This window comes from Pelodiscus sinensis, chromosome 3, assembly GCF_052426305.1.
Source record: "Pelodiscus sinensis isolate ZL-2025 chromosome 3, ASM5242630v1, whole genome shotgun sequence".
Classification (NCBI taxonomy): Eukaryota; Metazoa; Chordata; order Testudines; family Trionychidae; genus Pelodiscus; species Pelodiscus sinensis.
The window spans coordinates 20,802,598-20,822,374 of NC_143054.1; the positions used below are offsets into that span (position 1 = coordinate 20,802,598).

Below are 19,777 nucleotides of genomic sequence, written 5' to 3' on the forward strand. Positions count from 1 at the left end.
CTGAGTCTGGACACAGCCCTAGTGTCTATCAATCCACAGGAGATTTGGAAGTGCTAAATAATTACCACAAACTTGTTTGTTTGCTGTGTCAGTCTCAGAGACTCATAGACTTTAAGGTCAGAAGGGACCATTATGATCAACTAGTCTGACCCCCTGCACAATGCAGGCAGAATCTCACCCACCCACTACTCACCTATATCTCAGATATTGAAGTCCTCAAATGATGGTTTAAAGACCCCAAGATGCAGAGAATCCTCTCGCAAGTGACCCGTGCCCCATTGTACAGAGGAAGGCGAAAAACCTCCAGGGCCTCTGCCAATTTACCCTGGAGGAAAATTCCTTCCCGACCCCAAATATGGCGATCAGCTGAACCCTGAGCATATGGGCAAGACTCACCAACCAGACACCCAGAAAAAAGTTCTCTATAGTAACTCCTATCTTCCCACCATTGGCCTATTTACCACTGATAGTGAAAGGTCAATTAATTGACAAGATCATGTTATCGCATCAAACCATCCCCTTCATAAACCCATCTAGCTTAATCTTGAAGCCAGATAGGTCTTTTGCACCCACTACTTCCCTTGGAAGGCTGTTCCAGAACTTCACTCCTCTAATGGTTAGAAACCTTCACCTAATTTTGAGTCTAAACTTCCTAATAGCCAGCTTATATCCATTTGTTCTTGTGTCCACATTGGTATTGAGCTTAAATAATTCCTCTCCCTCACTGGCATTTATCCCTCTAATATATTTAAAGAGAGCAATCATATCTCCCCTCAGCCTTCTTTTGGTTAAGGTAAACAAGCCAAGTTCCTTGAGTCTCTTTTCATAAGACAGGTTTTCCATTCCTCGACTCATCCTAGTGGCCCTTCTTTGTACCTGTTCCAGTTTGAATTCATCCTTCTTAAACATGGGAGACCAGAACTGCACACAGTATTCCAAATGGGGTCTCACCAATGCCTTGTATAATGGCACTAACACCTCCTTATGTCTACTCGCCTAAAGATACCTCACCTAATGCATCCCAAAACCGCATTAGCCTTTTTCACAGCCATGTCACATTGGTGGCTCATAGTCATCCTGTGATCAACCAAGACTCCGAGGTCCTTCTCCTCTTCCGTTACTTCCAACTGATGTGTCCCCAGCTTATAACTAAAATTTCATCCTATTACTATTACTCCAATTTACAAGATCATCCAGATCTTTCTGTATGATATCCCAATCCTTTTCTGAATTGGCAAAAGCTTCTGAATTACATCTCTGCCACATTTTTTTCATTCCCCCTAATTAATGACTGTTGATTAAACTCTGTCTAGCAAGCTATGAATACTCAGTATCATAAGGCTATAAAAATCACATTGGTTTCCATAGGTGCCTCATTGGGTCAATAGTTAGAGCTGGTAAAAAAAAATCCAATTTTATTTCTGCAAAAGCCTCTTGATCAGAACCATTTTGCTTCACATTTTGTGCTGAAATTTTTGATTTTCAAAAGTCAACACAAAATAAAAATTTCAATTTGAAATAAGTGCAATTTTTCCTTCTTTTACCAAAACATGGAATTTTCAATTTGAAACATAAAAAAAATTTGTTTCATGTTCAATATTTTCATTAAAAAATCAAAAATGTTGCCAAAAATCAAACCATGGTATGAAACATTTTGCAATGAACTTTCATTTTAAAAATTTCAAAAAGCTCTAGTAACTCAAACTAATGCTGAATGCGCACACAGTAATGCTCAAACACTTCCTGATTATTAGGGTGTGGAAGGTTGCCCCATATTTTACTGGAAAGATAATGATATTACATTTGCAACAAGCCTGAAGTATTACCTATGGATTCTTGAATTTCATCTACAAATTCCACTGGCCACAATGAGCTTCTCCTAGACTCTCAGGATTTGGAAGGTTGTATCTGTATCAGTATCTACCAACTCACGTTGTATTAATGTGTTATATATTATTATATACAACGTGAGTTGGTAGATACTGATACAGATACACACCCTGTCAAGAGTGTCCTCTTTTTTGAAAGTTCAAATATGGTAACCCTAATCAATGGTAATTTGTGTGTTTAATAGGCCAGTTCTTGAAACTGGAACCTCCGCTGTTAAATAACTAACAAGTACAACCCAAATCCAACAATGCACTTAAATATGTGCTTATCTTTGTCAATGAGATTATTCACATGCTTACAATAAAACGTGATTAAGTGCTTTGGTGAATTGGGGCCTAGTTTAATAAAGTTACAAACTGATGAGAGCTTAATTCCTCAGAATCAGAACCTGAGAGCTCTCTGTGGTGAGCAGGCTCCCAGGCTGTCTTTGTTGAAAAAAAAATCAAGAGAGAATGCAACAGAACAGCAACTTCTCAGACAAATAATGAATTGGCAATGGTGGTCCCAAAAATGATCTTTCCAGTTCGTGTACTGGTAAAAGTAGTCACGCCTAGAGGCACTGAAATAAAGTATACTATGATTTAAGGCATGTACTGTATGTTGTTTGTGGGGAAGGAGAGAAGAAATATATCTCCGTTTTACAACTAGGAAATTAAAGTGAACATAAGCACCAAAGAAGTCAGGCACCTAACTTTATTGACTGACTTGAATGGGAACACATCTCTGACAATCAGGTTGTTTTTATTTAGGTGCCTACTCATGGATTTATGAGTCTAACTGACCTACTTATGTTCCCTCAGGAAATCTTTGGAACAGGTTGGTACAGAACCAGTCACTGGTATGAGTCAAAGGATATGGATCCTGGCCATGAGCAGACTGGTGCCAGGAAATAAAAATCATTCTCCTAATGCACTGTTTGTCAGACGTTTATTACAAGCTTGTCTTTTCATGTCACTCTTTACATAAATTATCTTTATTTAATAATTTGCAGTAGTGCCATAAACATCAGTGAGGATCCACAGAAACACTGCGCCAGTAACCATACAAATACATACAACACCATGATTGCTGCCACAAAGAGGTTACCATATTGTTCATTTTCTCTCTTGTTCATTTCCAGGAAGATGCTGTCCCATTCAGAATAGTCAAATAAGGAAAGACTTTTTTTTATTCTACCATTCATCCATAGAGCAACTCCATTAGAATAAAAAGGAGTTTTGCCAGGGCCATTTGGGCCCTAATCTTGCAATGAGCAATGCAAATGGTTAACTTCACTCACTGTGAATAGTGCTACTAGAGCCCATGGAACAACCTCTATGTAAAGTTATGTAGTATGTAATTTTTGGCAGGGCATACACCCCCATATTGGTTATGGAAATGTTTTGAATATGAATATGCACAACTTGAATATGCTTTATGCAAAATGTGGCATGTAACCTTTTGTTGAAGAGCTTGTAATTTGTTGAATGTATATATTCTATTTGTATGCATGTATCAGTCTTGTATGCGAAATTGAAAATATGAAGTGTAAACCTACTTATTCATCTAGGTCTTCTAGTGAAAGCCATTAGTGGTACTTGAAGAACTTGGGTACGTCTACACAGTAGGGCTAAAGTCGGAATAAGCTATGCAACTTCAGCTACTGTCACTTGTGTAGCTTAAGTTGAAATAGCTTATGTCGGCTTTTGGCACTGTCTATACAGCAGGAAGTCGAAGGAAGAATACCCTTCCTTCGACTTCCCTTACTCTTTGTAAAATGAGGGTTACCATGAGTCGGCGTAAGAAGTCCTCCAGCTTGATATTATTTCGAAATAAAGGCTTGTAATGTAGACGTGCTCTTTGTTATTTCAGAATAACGTCAGTTATTCCGAAATAATGCTGCTGTATAGCCCAGTGTTCAAAATAATAATCTGTAAATAGTTTTGTTTTTCCCTGTAAGCCTGAGCTGTGCTTGGTCCTACAAAGATATGTGACCATGCCACCTGGTGTAGGAATCCACCTTCAATTTTGTATTTTTCAAGGGTGCGGTGGACGAAGGGAAGAATAGAACAAAAACTTCCTGTTCTGGGGAAATTCAAGGGATGGGAAGCAATCAATGATTGTCTTCAGCTGATTTCACAAAATGCTTCCCTCCACAAGAGGACATGAAGAGGTCCACAAACAAAGAATACTAACCAAGGGAGAAGCTGTTAAACCTCTGGTCAGAGAAAAGATCATCTCTGGCTTAAAAAATTGTATCTGAAATAAGGATTAGGGCATGGAATTATGTTTTGTAACCATTTATTTTAGGGTATGTCTACACAGCTGGGCTAAAGCTGAATTAAGCTATGCAACTTCAGCTACATGAATTGCGTAGCTAAAATCGAAAGAGCTTAATTAGGCTTTTGGCGCTGTCTACACAGCAGGAAGTCGAAGGAGGAACACTTTTCCTTCAACTTCCCTTACTCCTTGTAGTATAGACATGCACTATGCTATTTCGGAATAATGTCAGTTATTCAAAATAATGCTGCTGTGTAGATGTACCCTTAGTGTATTAGGCTTAGCTGGCATGTTTTGTTTATTTTAGCTTAGTAACTTAGTTTGATTTCTCATCACTTGCAACCACTGAAATCCTACTTTTTATATTTAATAAAATCACTTCTCTATTCTCTTTATTATCAAATCTAGTGTAAATATTTGTTACTGGGGGGGGGGGAGATCAACAGCTGTTCATATCTCTCTTTCACTGAGAGCAAACTTTATGAGCTTTCTCTGTGTAAAACTTTTATACAGAGTAAGATGGATTTCGGTCCTGTTTGGGGCTGTGCTCCTGTGTGCTGTCAAGTACCTGTAACTGAGCCCTCCCTGAGCTGAGTTGTTACTAGTGTTTGTGATACTATGTTACTGCAACTTAGTGTCTCGGAGATAGCTGGGGGTATTGGTTACGAAGAGTTTGAGAAGAGTGTCTACATAGCTGGACACTACTGACTTCCTAAGGAAACTACAAAACATCGATAACCTCCCCAATAACACCATCCTTGCCACCATGGATGTAGAAGCTCTATATACCAACATCCCACATGAAGACGGATTACAAGCAATTAGAAACACTATCCCAGAGGACACTACTGCCAACCTGATAGCAGACCTATGTAACTTTGTTCTCACCCACAATTATTTCCAGTTTGAGAACAACTTATACCTCCAGATCAGCGGCACAGCCATGGGTACACGCATGGCCCCACAGTATGCTAACATCTTTATGGCTGACCTAGAACAACGTTTCCTCAACTCCCGTCCCCTTTCACCCCTCCTCTACCTACGGTACATCGATGACATCTTTATGATCTGGACACATGGCCAAGAAACACTGGAAATATTCCACAGAGATTTCAACAACCTACACCCCACCATCAACCTCAGCCTGGACCATTCTACACGAGAGATCCACTTCCTGGACACCACCGTACAAATCAACAATGGAAAATTAGACACCACTCTCTACAGAAAACCCACCGACTCATACAGTTACCTACATGCATCCAGCTCCCATCCAGAACACACCACACGATCCATCGTCTATAGCCAAGCCCTTCGATACAACCGCATCTGCTCTAACCCCACTGACAGAGACCAGAAGCTTCAGGATCTCTACCAAGCATTTATAAATCTCAACTACCCACCCAGAGAAATAAAAAAGCAAATTGAAAGAGCCAGACGAATACCTAGAAACCATCTACTTCAAGACAGACCCAAGAAAACCAACAATAGAACACCACTTGTCATCACCTACAACCCCCAACTTAAACCTGTCCAACACATTATCAATAAACTACAGCCTATATTGGAACAGGATACCATACTCAAAGAGGCTCTGGGAGACAGACCCATAGTCTCCTATAGACAACCACCTAACCTCAAGATGATTCTTACCAACCACCACAGGACATACCACACTAATACCAACCCTGGTACCTTCCCTTGCAACAAACCCCGTTGCCAGCTTTGTCCACATATTCATTCTGCTGATACCATTATCGGACCTAACCAAGTGAGTTATAAGATCAAGAACACATATTCCTGCGCATCCAGAAATATAATCTATGCTATCATGTGCCGAAAGTGTCCGTCTGCTATGTACATTGGACAAACATCTCAGACACTTCGCCAAAGGATTAATGCCCACAAAACAGATATCAGACAAGATCACAAAGAGAAAACAGTTTCTTGCCACTTTAACCAGAAAGGACACTCTCTAAATGACTTAGCCACCTGCATTCTGCTACAAAGACCTTTTACATCTGCACTTGAAAGGGAATCCTCTGAACTGTCATTCATGTTAAAATTCGACACTTGCCAACAAGGACTTAACAAGACTTTGAACTTTCTCACCCATTACCAAGACAGTTTCCCCAATTATCACCTGTAATACCATTAACTCACAAACATCCCACTCTCCCTACCTTTAATATCAGGAATTCACAGACACTTACCTTCCTTCCTCCCCCTTCCCACCCCCCCGCATCCCCCTTCTGTTCTGCAATGTGATTTGTCCTTTTCATATTTGTTTATTTTTTTAATTGTATCCTTTGGTATATATGGTTGTGACTGGCTCTTTGGTATATATGGTTTCTTCCACTATTTGATCTGAGGAAGTGGGTCTGGCCCACGAAAGCTCATCATCTAATAAACCATCTTGTTAGTCTTTAAAGTGCTATATTGTCCTGCATTTTGCTTCAACTACCCCAGACTAACACGGCTACATTTCTATCACTACTTGGCAAGGAGAGTTTCTGAAGATGGAGATGTTTCTGACAAACTGAAAGGCTGGACTGGCTTGTGGCAGAAGCAGAGCTTTTTGTTATTCCCTTTATGAAAAAAAGTTTTATTTAGCTTTCCATCAGCTATAACTTAGTCCCCTCCCCCAAGCATCTGTGAATAAAGATTTTTAGGAGGGGGCACTACTGGTGCAAATCTTTTCAATGCTCTGCATCACTTACTGAAAGAGCTACACTGCTTGAGCTAAAGGAGCAATGCCTATAGCTATTAGCAGTAATAGTCTGTTAACGTCTCTGCTCTGAAAAGGAACACAACTGCACATTTCACATGCATAAGCAACTGTACCTGCCACAGAGATGTTATTTAGTTGTGAATTAAAGCAAAAGTGGTCTCTATACAGCTGTGTTTGGTAAGGAGGTTGGTGCACAAGACATTCTCTCTACATTATGATGTAGTCTGCACTAATAAAACATTTGCCAATTCCTGTTCTAGAAAAAACTGTATACATATTTTTAAATCACACCACAGTCCATTTAAATCTAGAATAAATATTTTAGATCAAATTCACACCAGGTGCATATAACTCCAGGGATCTGAATTAAATTACATCAGGGACTAAGTAGATCACTTGATCCTTTCATTGATTCCTTTTATCCCTATTCATAAGAATATGCTCTGCACAGTGAGAACCCTATAAACCCGACATTGTCATTTTCAGATGGATCATTTAATCAGTGCTCTCCCGCCACATGAATCCACATTCTGAAACACGTTAGTCATAGTTATTCCAGTATCTCTCTCTCGCTCACCATGTGGGCTTGTACACACAGCTGTCACACAAGGCACGGGACGCGCACTTGCACAACATCCCTGTCCCTTTGCGTTGAACCGATCTGCGGCAAAATAAATCAGCGTGTCTAACCTAAACTCGCTGCACAAACATTTCTGGTCTGTCATGGCCACCGTAAAGCGTCTGCCATCAGACTCTTGTAATCAGATACGTAACCCCCACTCCGCAAAGCGGCCCCCTCCCCCCCCCCAGCCTGGCAGAGATCCCCGTCCAGATTAGCCTGAATCTGTTTATTGCCGCTCCTGGGGCTCCGCCACCAACTTTCCTCGCAGCGCTTTCTAGGGCAGGGGGAGACCGGGCAGCTGGTCGCTTGCAATCTCAGCTGCATGTGCAGCGTCACATGCCGCTCTAGATCCCCGCTGGCGATCGCGGGGGCTCTGGAATCCGGCCGAGTGCGTTCTATACTCTCCGGGGAGAGGGAGAGATCGCTGGATATCGGCCGACTCTCAGCCTAGTAGCGCCCCTCCCTCAGCCATCCCCCCCCCCTCCCGGAGTACTAGAATCCGGCGCAGAGCCATCTAGAAGCCAGCCTCCACTCCCGCTTCTAGGATTCGGTGTAGCCGCTCTAGCACCCGGCCAGCAGCGCCTGGGCTGTTCGGAGGCGCGCCTCCGCGGCACTTAAAGCAGTCCTGGAGGCCGGTCCAGAGTTGTAGCGATCAGCGCCCAGCCGCTTTGGAACCCGCCGGGACCTGAACTCTGCAGGGGAAAAGCTCGGCGATTGAACCCAGCCAGCGGAGTTCTAGAAGGGCGGCTATAGAACCCAGCCAGCGGGGTTCTAGAAGGGGGCGACAATAGAACCCAGCCAGCGGAGTTCTAGAAGGGGGCGACAATAGAACCCAGCCAGCGGAGTTCTAGAAGGGGGCGACAATAGAACCCAGCTAGCAGAGTTCTAGAAGGGGGCGACAATAGAACCCAGCTAGCGGAGTTCTAGAAGGGGTGGTGATAGAACCCAGCCAGCGGAGTCTAGCGGGGGCTGCCCGGTGCAGTCATGCTGGATTCGGCGGTGCGACTGGCTCTGGGAGCTGGCCAGTTGGTGGCTCCGGGACCGCAGCTCTCAGAGCACCTGGCCCTACTACAGGCGCAGGTGCTCGCTTCCCTCTGGCCCATACTGCTGCTGGGAGGTACTGTGGCACTGCTTGTCCTGCTTGGGATGCTTCGGCACTGGGGCCGGACACGGTCGGACCCCCAGCTAGGCGCCGTGGGAGAGGAGGATGGTGCTGGGGCTGCCAGCTGCAAAGCCGGGCGGCTGCCATCACCGGCCCAGCAAACGCACAACGGGACAGCAGGGCATGGACGGCAGGAGCAAACGGCAAGGCAGAGCCACATGGCAAAGGTAAGGACGAAGTTCATCCCATCCCAGCCCAATCTCCTGCACAGGGGGCCTGCCCTCTCCTATCCAAACCAATCCCTAACACAGGGGCCCTCCATACTAATCCCCACTGCAAGTGGCTCAGCCTACTCTCAGCATAGGATCCTCATTCCCCTCGGCAGGGGGCCTAACCCCATCCCATCTTGCCCCCAACACAGACTCCCCATCCCTACAATTCCACTCCTCTCCATAAGTATATCCCAGTAGTGAATCTACATCCCCTCTGCTGGGGGCTCAGAGTCATTTGTTTTTCCTCCTCAGGGGGCTCTATCCATCTCAAGCCCAAGGCTCCTTCTTAGCATAGGAGCACAGGAGTGTAGAATCCTTCTTTTTCTCCCATTCCATCTCCAGTTCTTTCCCTCCATCCAATCCCATCCTCCAGCATAGGTTATCACCTTCACTGGCCGGCCAGCTATCAGATCCCACTGCTCAAAGTGTGTGTTTACAAAGTCCTTTCCTACTCCCTTCTGGATAAAGATACATTATCTAACCTCAGAGCTAGACCCTGCAAACACTAATTTATGAGTGACCCCTTACTCGCATATGTGAGATTATGTGGAACTACTCCATTAGGTATTATGAGCAGGACTAAGACACAGATCTCAAAGGCATTTTTAGGTGCTCGTTTCCCATTGAAATCAATAGGAGTTAGGCACCTATTGACTTGCTGGACTGGAGCCTTTATCTTGCACACTACTTATCTCTTCTAAACAATTCATGGGATAGGACAAGGTTGCACCTTTCCCATCTTTTCTGGGATTGTTCTGCTTTTCTTACTGTTCATGTACTTGTTACTAAATAAGGGCTAAGTGCTGTTTGCCTTGAAGTATATAATAATAGTCCTGTTGATGTCAGCACTAAATGTTTCTTTCTATTCATGTTGCATCAAAACTTCATTTTGTAGTCTGGCCACATGATCTTGATTGCAGCCATACTGATTACCCTGGTTGGGTTTTGAAACAATGGAATGGAGTTTTGATGCAGCATTGTCACAGTTTGTTGTGACACCACAACTAGTTCCATTAAACACTGTGTAAAGCAGAAACCCACATCCTAATTCACAGAAAATAGCTGTGTAAAGACACTACTATGTTAGCAAAATTGTAAACAGTCATGATAGTGCATTGTATGTAAAATAAATGAATATGGTCTGGTCTGTTAGTATTATCTGTTAGCTGCTTTATTCAGGGAGACAGGAGGAAAAAAAGAGCGTATTTGCTGAATTTGTCTTTTAGAATAGTACTTCTGGGACATCTTTTACTCTAGCCGGTAGATACAAATGTGTCCATATTTTCATCATAACTGTTGTTTCCAGGGATTTATTACTTGGCCATAAAAATTACATTCATGGTGAATCTTGGCTAGCTTTTAACTAGTTAGTTCATTTGTCATGAAGTTTTTTTCTTTTGCAAATGAAAACAGCACATTGGCCTGTTATAATGGACTAATAGGTACATGTGCATTTGCAGTGACCACAACACTGAAATAATCATGAAGTACTGTGCCAAAAGCTGGGAATAAGCAACAGGATGGATCACCTGATGACTACCTGTTCTCTTCATTTCTTCTGGGCACCTGCCATTGGCCACGGTGGGAAAACAAGATATAGGGCTAGATGGACCTTTGGTCTGACCTTGTATGACCATCTTATACCTGTGTGAGAAAAAATTTCAGCCAATATGTTACTTTAACATTTGTAGCTGTTTTTAAGGCTTTGTTTACACTTAAAATGTAAAGTGCAGGCGCGACAGCATTGCCACGACAGTGCTTTAAATGGAAAGTGTGGCCACGGCACAAGCACTGGGAGTGAGATCTCCCAGTGATCTATGTAAGCCACCTCCACGAGGGGAGTCTGGTTCACAGTGGCACTTTACAGCAGTGTAACTTGTTGCATTCTTGGGGGGTGTTTATTATTTGAGCAGGAAATCTTTGATCAGGGAGACTGCACAGTCCTGAATTATCAGGGAAGGGGAATGCAGAGGAAGGTAAATTAAAATGCTACATTGGCTCATATGCTGTTACTATACTAAGGTTTTCATCTTTAATTTTTTTTTTGGTACCCTTGGTTCTTGCTTTCACACTGGCTCCTTAAGGGTCAGATCCTACCATACTTACTCGTATTGACTAGCACCTTACTCTGTGGGGACCCGCACTGAAATTGGTCAAAGTGTACATGTGGCAAAATCATGGACCTAAAGGGGTTGGGAGTGGGGAAGAAGGGGAGAACAGGAAAAATAACCTAAGAAGAAGAAAATTTCAACTAAATGAAAAATAGTGCTCATACCAAGACTGTATTCTGCCTTTTCTGCTCATTTGCTTGCCCCATTCCTTTTCTCTTTTCTCCACACGATCGTTTGTAATTTTTCATTGTCTTCCCTGTATAATCTGGAGTGTAATATACTTGAGGCAGGGATCTTATCTTCTAAATACAGGGATGAACAATAATTTTCATGGAGGGGCACCAAGAATTTTGGTAAGTGGTCACGGGATGAACTTTTCTATTACATTATTGGAGAAGATGTGGGATCTGGGATGGAGTTTGACCTGGGACAGAAAACTGGGGTGTGTAAGGGTGTGGGAGGTGCAGGGTTGGCCCTGGCCAGGAGGTGCTTACCATAGGCAGCTCCTGGCCAGCAGTGCAGTAAGGCACTCAGGCAGACAAGCTGCTGCATGTCTTGGTGGCCCCATGCCACTGAAAGCAGCTGACTACTGCTTGCAAACATGTCTCTGCATGCCTCTTGCGGGACAGCGGGTCTCTACACACTACCCATGCCCGCAAGCACTGCTCCCGCAGGTACCATTGGCCCATTTATGGCCAATGGGAGCTGTGAGGATGGTGCTTGGGGGGGGGGGGGCAGTGTGTAGAGACCCGCTGCCTCCCTCCCCAAAAGGGTCACACAGAGACGGGCTTGTTAGCAGCCATTGGTTGCTTCTGGGAGTGGTATAGCCAGGGCCGCGGCAGGCAGGCAGCTTGCCTGAGCTTCCCACTGCACTGTGGGACTTTCAGCAGCCCAGAGGGTCATGGCGAGTAAAGGGGAAAAATTTGGTGGGATGGATCAGGCCTATGGGCTGTATTTTACTCACCTCTGTTCTAATATGTGTGTAAAGTTCAGTGTGCTCATAGAACATCAGATATTAACTAGACTTGGCAAAATTTGGTATTTTGTAATTTTTGTTGTTCATTTTCAAGCATCTTCTTATTCTTCCCTTTTCCCCCCTTGGCCGTGTGCAGTGGATACTAGGGATGTCAGGAAGCGAGTAATTAACTAATCATGTAGTTGATAGAATTTCTATCGACTACACAATTAGTCAATAAAGGAGGAAGCCTCAATCCCAACTCACGCCAGGTTCGGGAGCAACCCTCCTGCTGCTGCGGTTTTGCAGTTTAAATGTAGTAAGAGCCAGGCTGCCTGCCCACTCGTCTCCTACTACATTGAAACTGCAGAGCTGAAGCAAGGTAGGTCCTGGACCCAGCATGAGTCAAAACTGAACAAGCCTGGCTCAGTCCCAGCCTGTGCCATGTCCAGCAGCCCTGTTCACCGGGGGTGTGTATGTTCCAGCTCCCCGCTGGGACCCCTGCAAACAGGTTGCTGCCGGAAAGCAGCCCTTATCTGCAGTGGCTGGGGCTGGTTGCAAACAGAGGCTGCTATGGCAGCAGCCCCTGTCCACAAGGGTCCTAGCTCCCCACTGGGATCCCCCATGGACAGGGGCTGCTCTTTGGGATGTCGAGTGGCCTCTGCTCACAGCAAGCCTGGACCCGCTGTGGGCAGAGGTTGTTTTGCAGCTGCTGCCTCTGATAGAGGCAGCAGCGTGCGGGGAGGAGGGGACGGACAGTCGGCACCGCGGAGATGGTTATGGGGGAACTGGCTTTTAAGCTGGCTTCCCCAGCACCGGCCCCTGCCTCCCCCCCACCTTGCTGCTTCTGATACAGAAGCAGCAAGGGGATGAGAATGCAAGTAGTTGACTCAACTATTCGCTTACATCCGGATACTGGGCACAGCTGGGAATCTGGGCCTATGATTCATGTCCTGAGGAGCTAATATACGAAAATAACTTAAATGAGGATACCGGAGTAGGTGGAATATTGGGTGGTTCCTGTTTGGAAATCCTATATTTGTCTGAGGCCAACTCAAAACCATGACATACCTGATACTTCGGTTATAGCTGAAAAATCCAGTTTAGGAGTCTGGTCATAAATAGATACAAGCTGTTGATGAAACAGACCCAGATCTAGAGTGGCTCCTCTTTTAATGTGCCCTCCTACATTCGTTGTGTTTTCTATTTAAAAAGCCTCCCTTGTATCTGGCGTTTGCTGTATTACAGTATCTGATATAAAGATGAAATGTTGCAGGGGAGGTCCCAGAAAGGCAGCATCAGTGTGTTTGTACTCCAGTATTGTGTTCTGGTCAACAGCACACATCCCCTTCTCCCCCCACCATACATACCACTGTAATCTACATGGGTGTGCATGGAAACGTGCTTAGAAGTCATGCTCCTGGTGCAGGGGTGAACGACTAGGAACATGTTGCCTGGCATGTCTTGTCAAAATGCCCCCTGCACCTCTCTCTGGGGCTATTTAATAAAGTCAAATCCATAATTACACAAAAGCCACAACGGATTAGACAGAGCGAAAAAGCATCACTTTTATATAAAGGAGAAAAGGCATAGAGAATCAGCTCACCCTTGAACATCACAAGCCCAAAGGCCATCGAGCCAGACAGACTTTCAGACTGGCTAAGGAAAGGAGGGATGCAGTTTAATATACTACAGCGTATATAATTAGAAAAGAGACCGTGCTTTCTTGTATGTGTTTGAGTTTATTTAGAATTGTACTAGTAGCTTTGTACAATGATTCGATTCAATTTGTCTCTTACTGCATAAAACCAACATTTTCCTCTAAAAATTAAGGAAGGAAAAATTATGTCAAATAATTATTTTTTTTTGTCAAATGACCAACCAGTGCCATACATTTGTTTGTGCCCCAAAATGAAACCCAGGTGTCTTGACAAGGGAGGAAGGATTAGGAGAGACTTCCAGAGCAGTAGGGCCAGCTTACTGACCAAAATGGGGACACAGATAAAGGAGGGACATGGAATATTGCATGGGGTCTAACTGGCATAGGGAGGGCAAGAAAACTTGTTTTCAGAACAGCCATACTGGGTCAGACGAATGGTCCATCTAGGGATTATTAGTGAGTGCAGTGAAGTGTACAAATCCCATACTGGAGAGGAACGGGTCCTGGAGCTGCTCTGAGCCCAAACATCTCCAGAGCCTGCACAAACTGGAGGAGGAGCTTAGAAAAGAGCGGAGTAGTTCAGTGGCGGGCAGGCAGTGGAGGTGAGCTAACGTGAGAAGGAACACCACAAGAACACTTGCTCCTTCAGAGCTGGAGACGGTGGCCTGACCAAGTCTACAAAGGAGGGACTGGTGACCAATGTTTCCGCTAATCTTTTTCCATCCCTGTGTGGAATTATTTTTTTATGTGCACTGAGACATGTGCAAAGGTGCACTACCAATAGAAATGGAGTGGGTGCTCCACTAATTACTGGGGCAAAATTTGAATCTCTCCTGAATGGCCGCATAAGCGTACCATTTATGGGGAACACTGCTGGTGACTTTTTGAAAGTCAAAAACTTTATTGTTGTGTTTGCTTCTTTGCCTTGTGGGAAGAGACCAGTCTGGTAAGAAGTGATCCAGGGAGGCAGCTATATAGATCAATTTACCAAATCAACAAAGCATTGAGGGGCTGAGAACTAACACTGAGAAATGCAGGAAAGGCGCCAGTTCTGCTTAGTGAGCCAAGTGGGGCAGAGTCCCCCTGATCAATGGGGTTATATGCAGAGCACCACCTTGGCAATTCTCTTTGCAAAGTCAGGGACCTAATTCATGCTAGTCCAGTGTTAGTATTATAGGAACGACTGACAAAGCCATTGGCCTAGAAGTGAATAAATATCACTGTTGATAAAACTGTAAGGGAATCACAGTTTCTTTTTGGTGATACTTCATTACCACAATCCTCAGTGGAGATAATTTCTTATTTACACCGTGAGTCTAAAAAATAGCACCAGTTCAGATCTCAGAGGAAAAGGTGCCAAATCCCAATTATGTTTCAAAACCAGTATTGATATTACATGACAAATTGTTTCTCGGTGAAAAGAGCTGTGATCAGGGGCGGATATAGGGCAGGGCGGCCGCCCCGGGCCCCGCGCTTCAAGAAGCCCCACGCATGCACCGTGGCAAAGGGGGGCCCCGCAAAATTGGGCTGCCCTGTGCCCCGCAAAATGGTCATCTGCCCCTGGCTGTGATAATTGGTATGCAACATTATAACGATACACATTATGGGACTGAGGGCAGCCCTGAGATTGTGGGTTGTGTCACTTGAGACAGAAGGAAGACTGTTCAATGAGGCCTTTTCACTGCAGGTTTCAACCCTTTTTTTACTGCATCGTGTTTTGGCATGGCATGCTAACTTTTATTGGAGGGGAGGGGTTTGTTTTTTGTTGATTGCAGTTTTATATTTTCAATCTTGCAAGCCACTTTTATTGTAACAGCAAGGACACGTCTGCTACTAGATCCTGTATTCAATATAATGTATTATTAATAGGTCTTGTATGTCTGTCCCATCTAATGAATCACATTGAGTTAGTGTGCAGTTCAAAAACATGTTCCCACTTCATTTGTCCTGCTCAGATAGCGAGCCCTGCTTGGATACAAAATTTGATTCTGCATCTATATATGTATCTGCCAAAATGAACCATGGATATCCACATTGACATCCATGAATGCGGATACCCACAGATATAAAGCAGGTATTCACAGATTTGCAGGTTCTAGGTACAAAATTTGTATCTGTATCTTCATCCATAGACACAAAAAATGAATTGTGTATATAACAGATCTACAGATAGAATCATGGAATCATAGTACTGGAAGGAACTCAAGAGGTCATCAAGTCCAGTCCCCTGTACTCATGGCAAGACCAATCACCTCCTAGAGCATCTTTGACTGGTATTTGTCTAACATGCTCTTAAAAATCTGCAGTGATGGAGATTCCACAAACTCCCTGGGCAGTTTATTCCAGTGCTTAATCACTCTGGGTATGTCTACACTACAGAGTTAGTTCGAACTAACTTAGTTCGAATTAGTTAATTCGAACTAAGCTAATTCGAACTAACGCATCTAGAACTAAAAACTAGTTCGAATTAGCGTTTTGCTAATTCGAACTAGCATGTCCACATTAAGTGGACCCTGAACAGGGATTAAGGATGGCCGGAAGCAGTGCCAGCAGGGCATCAGAGGAGGACTTAGAGCGTGGAGATGCTGTCTCAGGCTAGCCGAGGGCTGCACTTAAAGGGACCCAACCCCCACCCCGGACAGACAGTTCTCAGGGGTGCCCCGCTTGAAAACCAGTCCTGGCTTGGAGTGCCCGGAGTGCCCACATTGGGCACATCACAGCACTCGGCCATCAGACCAGCTGCACTTGCCGCAGGCTGCCATCTGGGGAGAGGGGACAATTGGGGGGCTGCAGGAGAGCTTCCACCCCCAGAAGCCCGCAGAGCCAGCCCAGTCCTCCCCATCGGGGGCTCGTACCCCATTCCTCCCTCACCTCCTTCCACTTACCCTTCCCTAGCCCCTCTTCTTGATGTACAAAATAAAGGACAATTGTGGTCAAAAATGGAATCTGTCTTTATTGAACAAAACTGGGGGAGACTGGGAAAAGGAGGTGGGAGAGGGGAAGAGAGAGGCTAGGAGAGGGGAGGGCAACTACAATGATCAGGGGTTGGGAACAGGTCCCATATGAAGAGAGGCTAAAGAGACTGGGACTTCTCAGCTTAGAAAAGAGGAGACGGAGGGGGGACAGGATAGAGGTCTCTAAAAGCAGGAGTTGGGTGGAGAGGGTGCATACAGAAAAGTTCTTCATTAGTTCCCATAAAGAAGGACTAGAGGACACTGAGGCCGTGTCCAGACTCAGGGGTTCTTTCGAAAAAAGTAGCTTTTTTTCGAAAGAACTTCCCCTGCATCCAGACTCAAGCCGCGTTCTTTCGAAATTATTTCGAAAGAACGCGGCTTTTCTTTTGATGGCGGTAAACCTCAATTTACGAGGAAGAACGCCTTCTTTTGAAAGTTCGTCTTTCGAAAGAAGGCGTTCTTCAATGTAAAGAGGCCGTCTTCGAAAGAGAGCATCCAGACTCGCTGGGTGCTCTCTTTCGAAAAAGCGGATTTCTCTTTCGAAAGATCCGCCTGCAGTCTAGACGCGATCTTTCGAAAGAGGCTCTTTCGAAAGATGCTTTCGAAAGAGCCTCTTTCGAAAGAAGCCTGCAGTCTAGACATAGCCCAAAGGAAAGGAATGGGTAGCAGGCTTCAAACTAGTAACAGAAAGTTGTTCTTCACAAAGTAAAGAGTCAACCTGTGGAACTCCTTGCTGCAGGAGGCTGTGAAGGCTACAACTAGAACAGAGTTTAAAGGGAAGTGAGATCAAGTCATGGAGGTTGGGTCCATGGAGTGCTATTAGCCAGGGGGTAGGAGTGGTGTCCCTGCCCAAGGTTTGTGGAAGGCTGGAGAGGGATGGCACAAGACAAATGGCTTGGTCACTGTCTTCGGTCCATCCCTTCCAGGGTTCCTAGGGTTGGCCGCTGTCGGCAGACAGGCTACTGGGCTAGATGAACCTTTGGTCTGACCCAGTACGGCCATTGTAAGCTCAGGGCTCAGGGTCGGGGGTCTCAGTGGACCCCCTTGATTTTCATGCACACCTGCTCCTGGGTGGCCAGGCTGGCAGCTCTCCTGCCCAAGCCGGCCACTTTCCTGTGCCTAGTGCGGAGATCGTGGACGAGGTCCACGATGTCCGCACTAGCCCAGGCGGGTGCCCGCCTCTTGCGGTCCCGGGCAAGGTCCCGGGAGCCGCCAGCCTGGTCCCGGGAAGAGGGGGAGGGCTGGGGGGCATTGGGTGGGTTGTTCGATCCGTGCCAGGTGCAGGGTCTGCTGGCTGGGTGCTGGCAGGCTTGCACCTGGCACGGGCACCGTAGCCAGCCCGTGCCCCTTTAAGAGGTCCGGGGCCGGAAGGGGGGCATAGAGTTTCCCTGGTGTTGGCCAGAGTGGCCACCAGGGAAACCTGGGGAGGGCTAGCCTCCCACTAGTTCGAATTAAGGGTCTACACAGCCCTTAATTCGAACTAGCTAGTTTGAACTAGGCTTAATCCTCGTAAAATGAGGTTTACCTAGTTCGAACTAAGCGCTCCGCTAGTTCGAATTAAGTTCGAACTAGCGGAGCGCTAGTGTAGCGCCTATCAAAGTTAGTTCGAACTAACCTCCGTTAGTTCGAACTAACTCTGTAGTGTAGACATACCCTCTGACAGTTAGGAAGTTTTTCTTAATGTCCAGCCCTGCAAACCCCGATTGATTTGGTGTATTGAATAATCCAGTCTTATTCTGGAATTGTGTGTGCAATGCAATCAGAGTCCTACTGAAGTCCTCTTACTCTGTTGGTTAAACCAGAGTCCTGATACATCAATATCTTCCTTCCTTTCTGAGACTAAAGGAAACGGGGCTCTGAATAAAGAGAATTAAATTGGATTCTGAAAATTGTAATTAGAACAGCATCATTTAGTTGTCCGATTTATATATGATTAAATTGTGACAAGACAGAAAAGCATAGTGCGAAGAGTATGTGTATGTGTTTATGTGGGGTGGGAAGAGGAAGGGAACTGATTGTGAAATGTGGAAGCAAGTTCCTCTTTAGTGGGGAATTTCAGGGAGCCAGTGCAGCCATGGGTGTCCAATATGTTAGGCAGGAGAAGGCTTTACCTTCCCAAACCGCCAGGCACAGCCCCGCTCACACTCCGCCCCCAGAAACGCCTGCTGTAGGTTTTCTGGGGGTGGAACCTCCAGGTGCTCTGGGGCTGGGTCGCAGTGAGCCCTCCTCCCTCCTTAGCTATTCTGGGCCTGGGGAGGCTGGGCCAGGCCATGCGGCACACCCTTCTCCCTCCTCCAGCGCTCTGGGGCTGGAGACACTGGGTTCACAGCACGCCCTTCTTCCTCCCCCAGCTCCGGGGTTGGAGAGTCTGGGCTGCACCGCATGCCCTCCTCCTTCCCCCGGTGCTCTGGGGCTGGAGACTTTGGGCCAGGCTCTGTGGCACAGAGTGCCCTTCTCCCATTCTCAGTGCTCCAGGGCTGGGGAGCCTGGGGCCATGCCGCGTGCCCTCCGCTCTCCTCAGGGCTGGAGAGGCTGAGCCAGGCCGTGGTGTAGCAGGCCCTCCTCCCTCACCAGGTCTCTGGGGCTGGAGCCCACTTGTAACTTGAATTAATTGATTGCCAGTGAGTTTGAATTACCCAACAAATGTTGATCTAGGCATTCCAGAAACACTTCTGGTTTACATTGAGGGCACATCTAGACCAGGGCTGGGCAAGATGTAGCCCGTGGGGGCAGGGGAAGTGCCCAAAGTTAGTCGATGTTAAAAGCAGCTGGCGGCTCCCTTCCCTACCAGAGGTGCGTAGTACCTAGTGGAGCCACCAGTCATTTTGAACAGCAAATGACTTCACGCACTCTCCCGCCCCCAGGTCCCAACTGGCCTAGGGGAGCGTGTGAAGTCTCCTCCCTCCGCCAGAGGTATGTGGCGCCTAGAGGGAACCGCCCGTTCTGCCCTAGGCCCCACCCCTTCTGGGGGAAGAGGTGGAGCCAGCCCGCGACCATGAACCAATGTTCGTGAAGTGGCCCCACTGCAAAAAGCATTGTGCACTCCTGGTCTAGACAGACTGTAGGGTCCACTTCTACCAGCTAACACACATTCAAATACAACTCACTCTGTTTTAAAATGTGTTGTCTGATGCTTTTTATCCTGGTCTAGACATACTCTAGGGCAGGGGTGGGCAATAATTTTTGACCGGGGGGGCCACTTCATCAGTTTTTGAAGTGGC

The 19,777-nt window shown here is 45.9% G+C and overlaps 1 protein-coding gene across 3 annotated transcripts in view; it reads left to right on the top strand.

The window, feature by feature from the left end:
* Positions 1-7,385: 7,385 nt before the first annotated feature.
* LOC102460244 (uncharacterized) overlaps positions 7,386-19,777 on the top strand; it is a 50,178-nt gene continuing 37,786 nt past the window's right edge. The window contains exon 1 of one of the 3 annotated variants that reach the window (XM_075923438.2): positions 7,386-8,831. In XM_075923438.2, the coding sequence (XP_075779553.2) occupies positions 8,487-8,831 (345 nt within the window). In that variant the 5' untranslated portion in view covers positions 7,386-8,486. The remainder of the gene's footprint in view (positions 8,832-19,777) is intronic. The other 2 variants (XM_025178737.3, XM_006137575.5) reach the window with 2 other exon arrangements.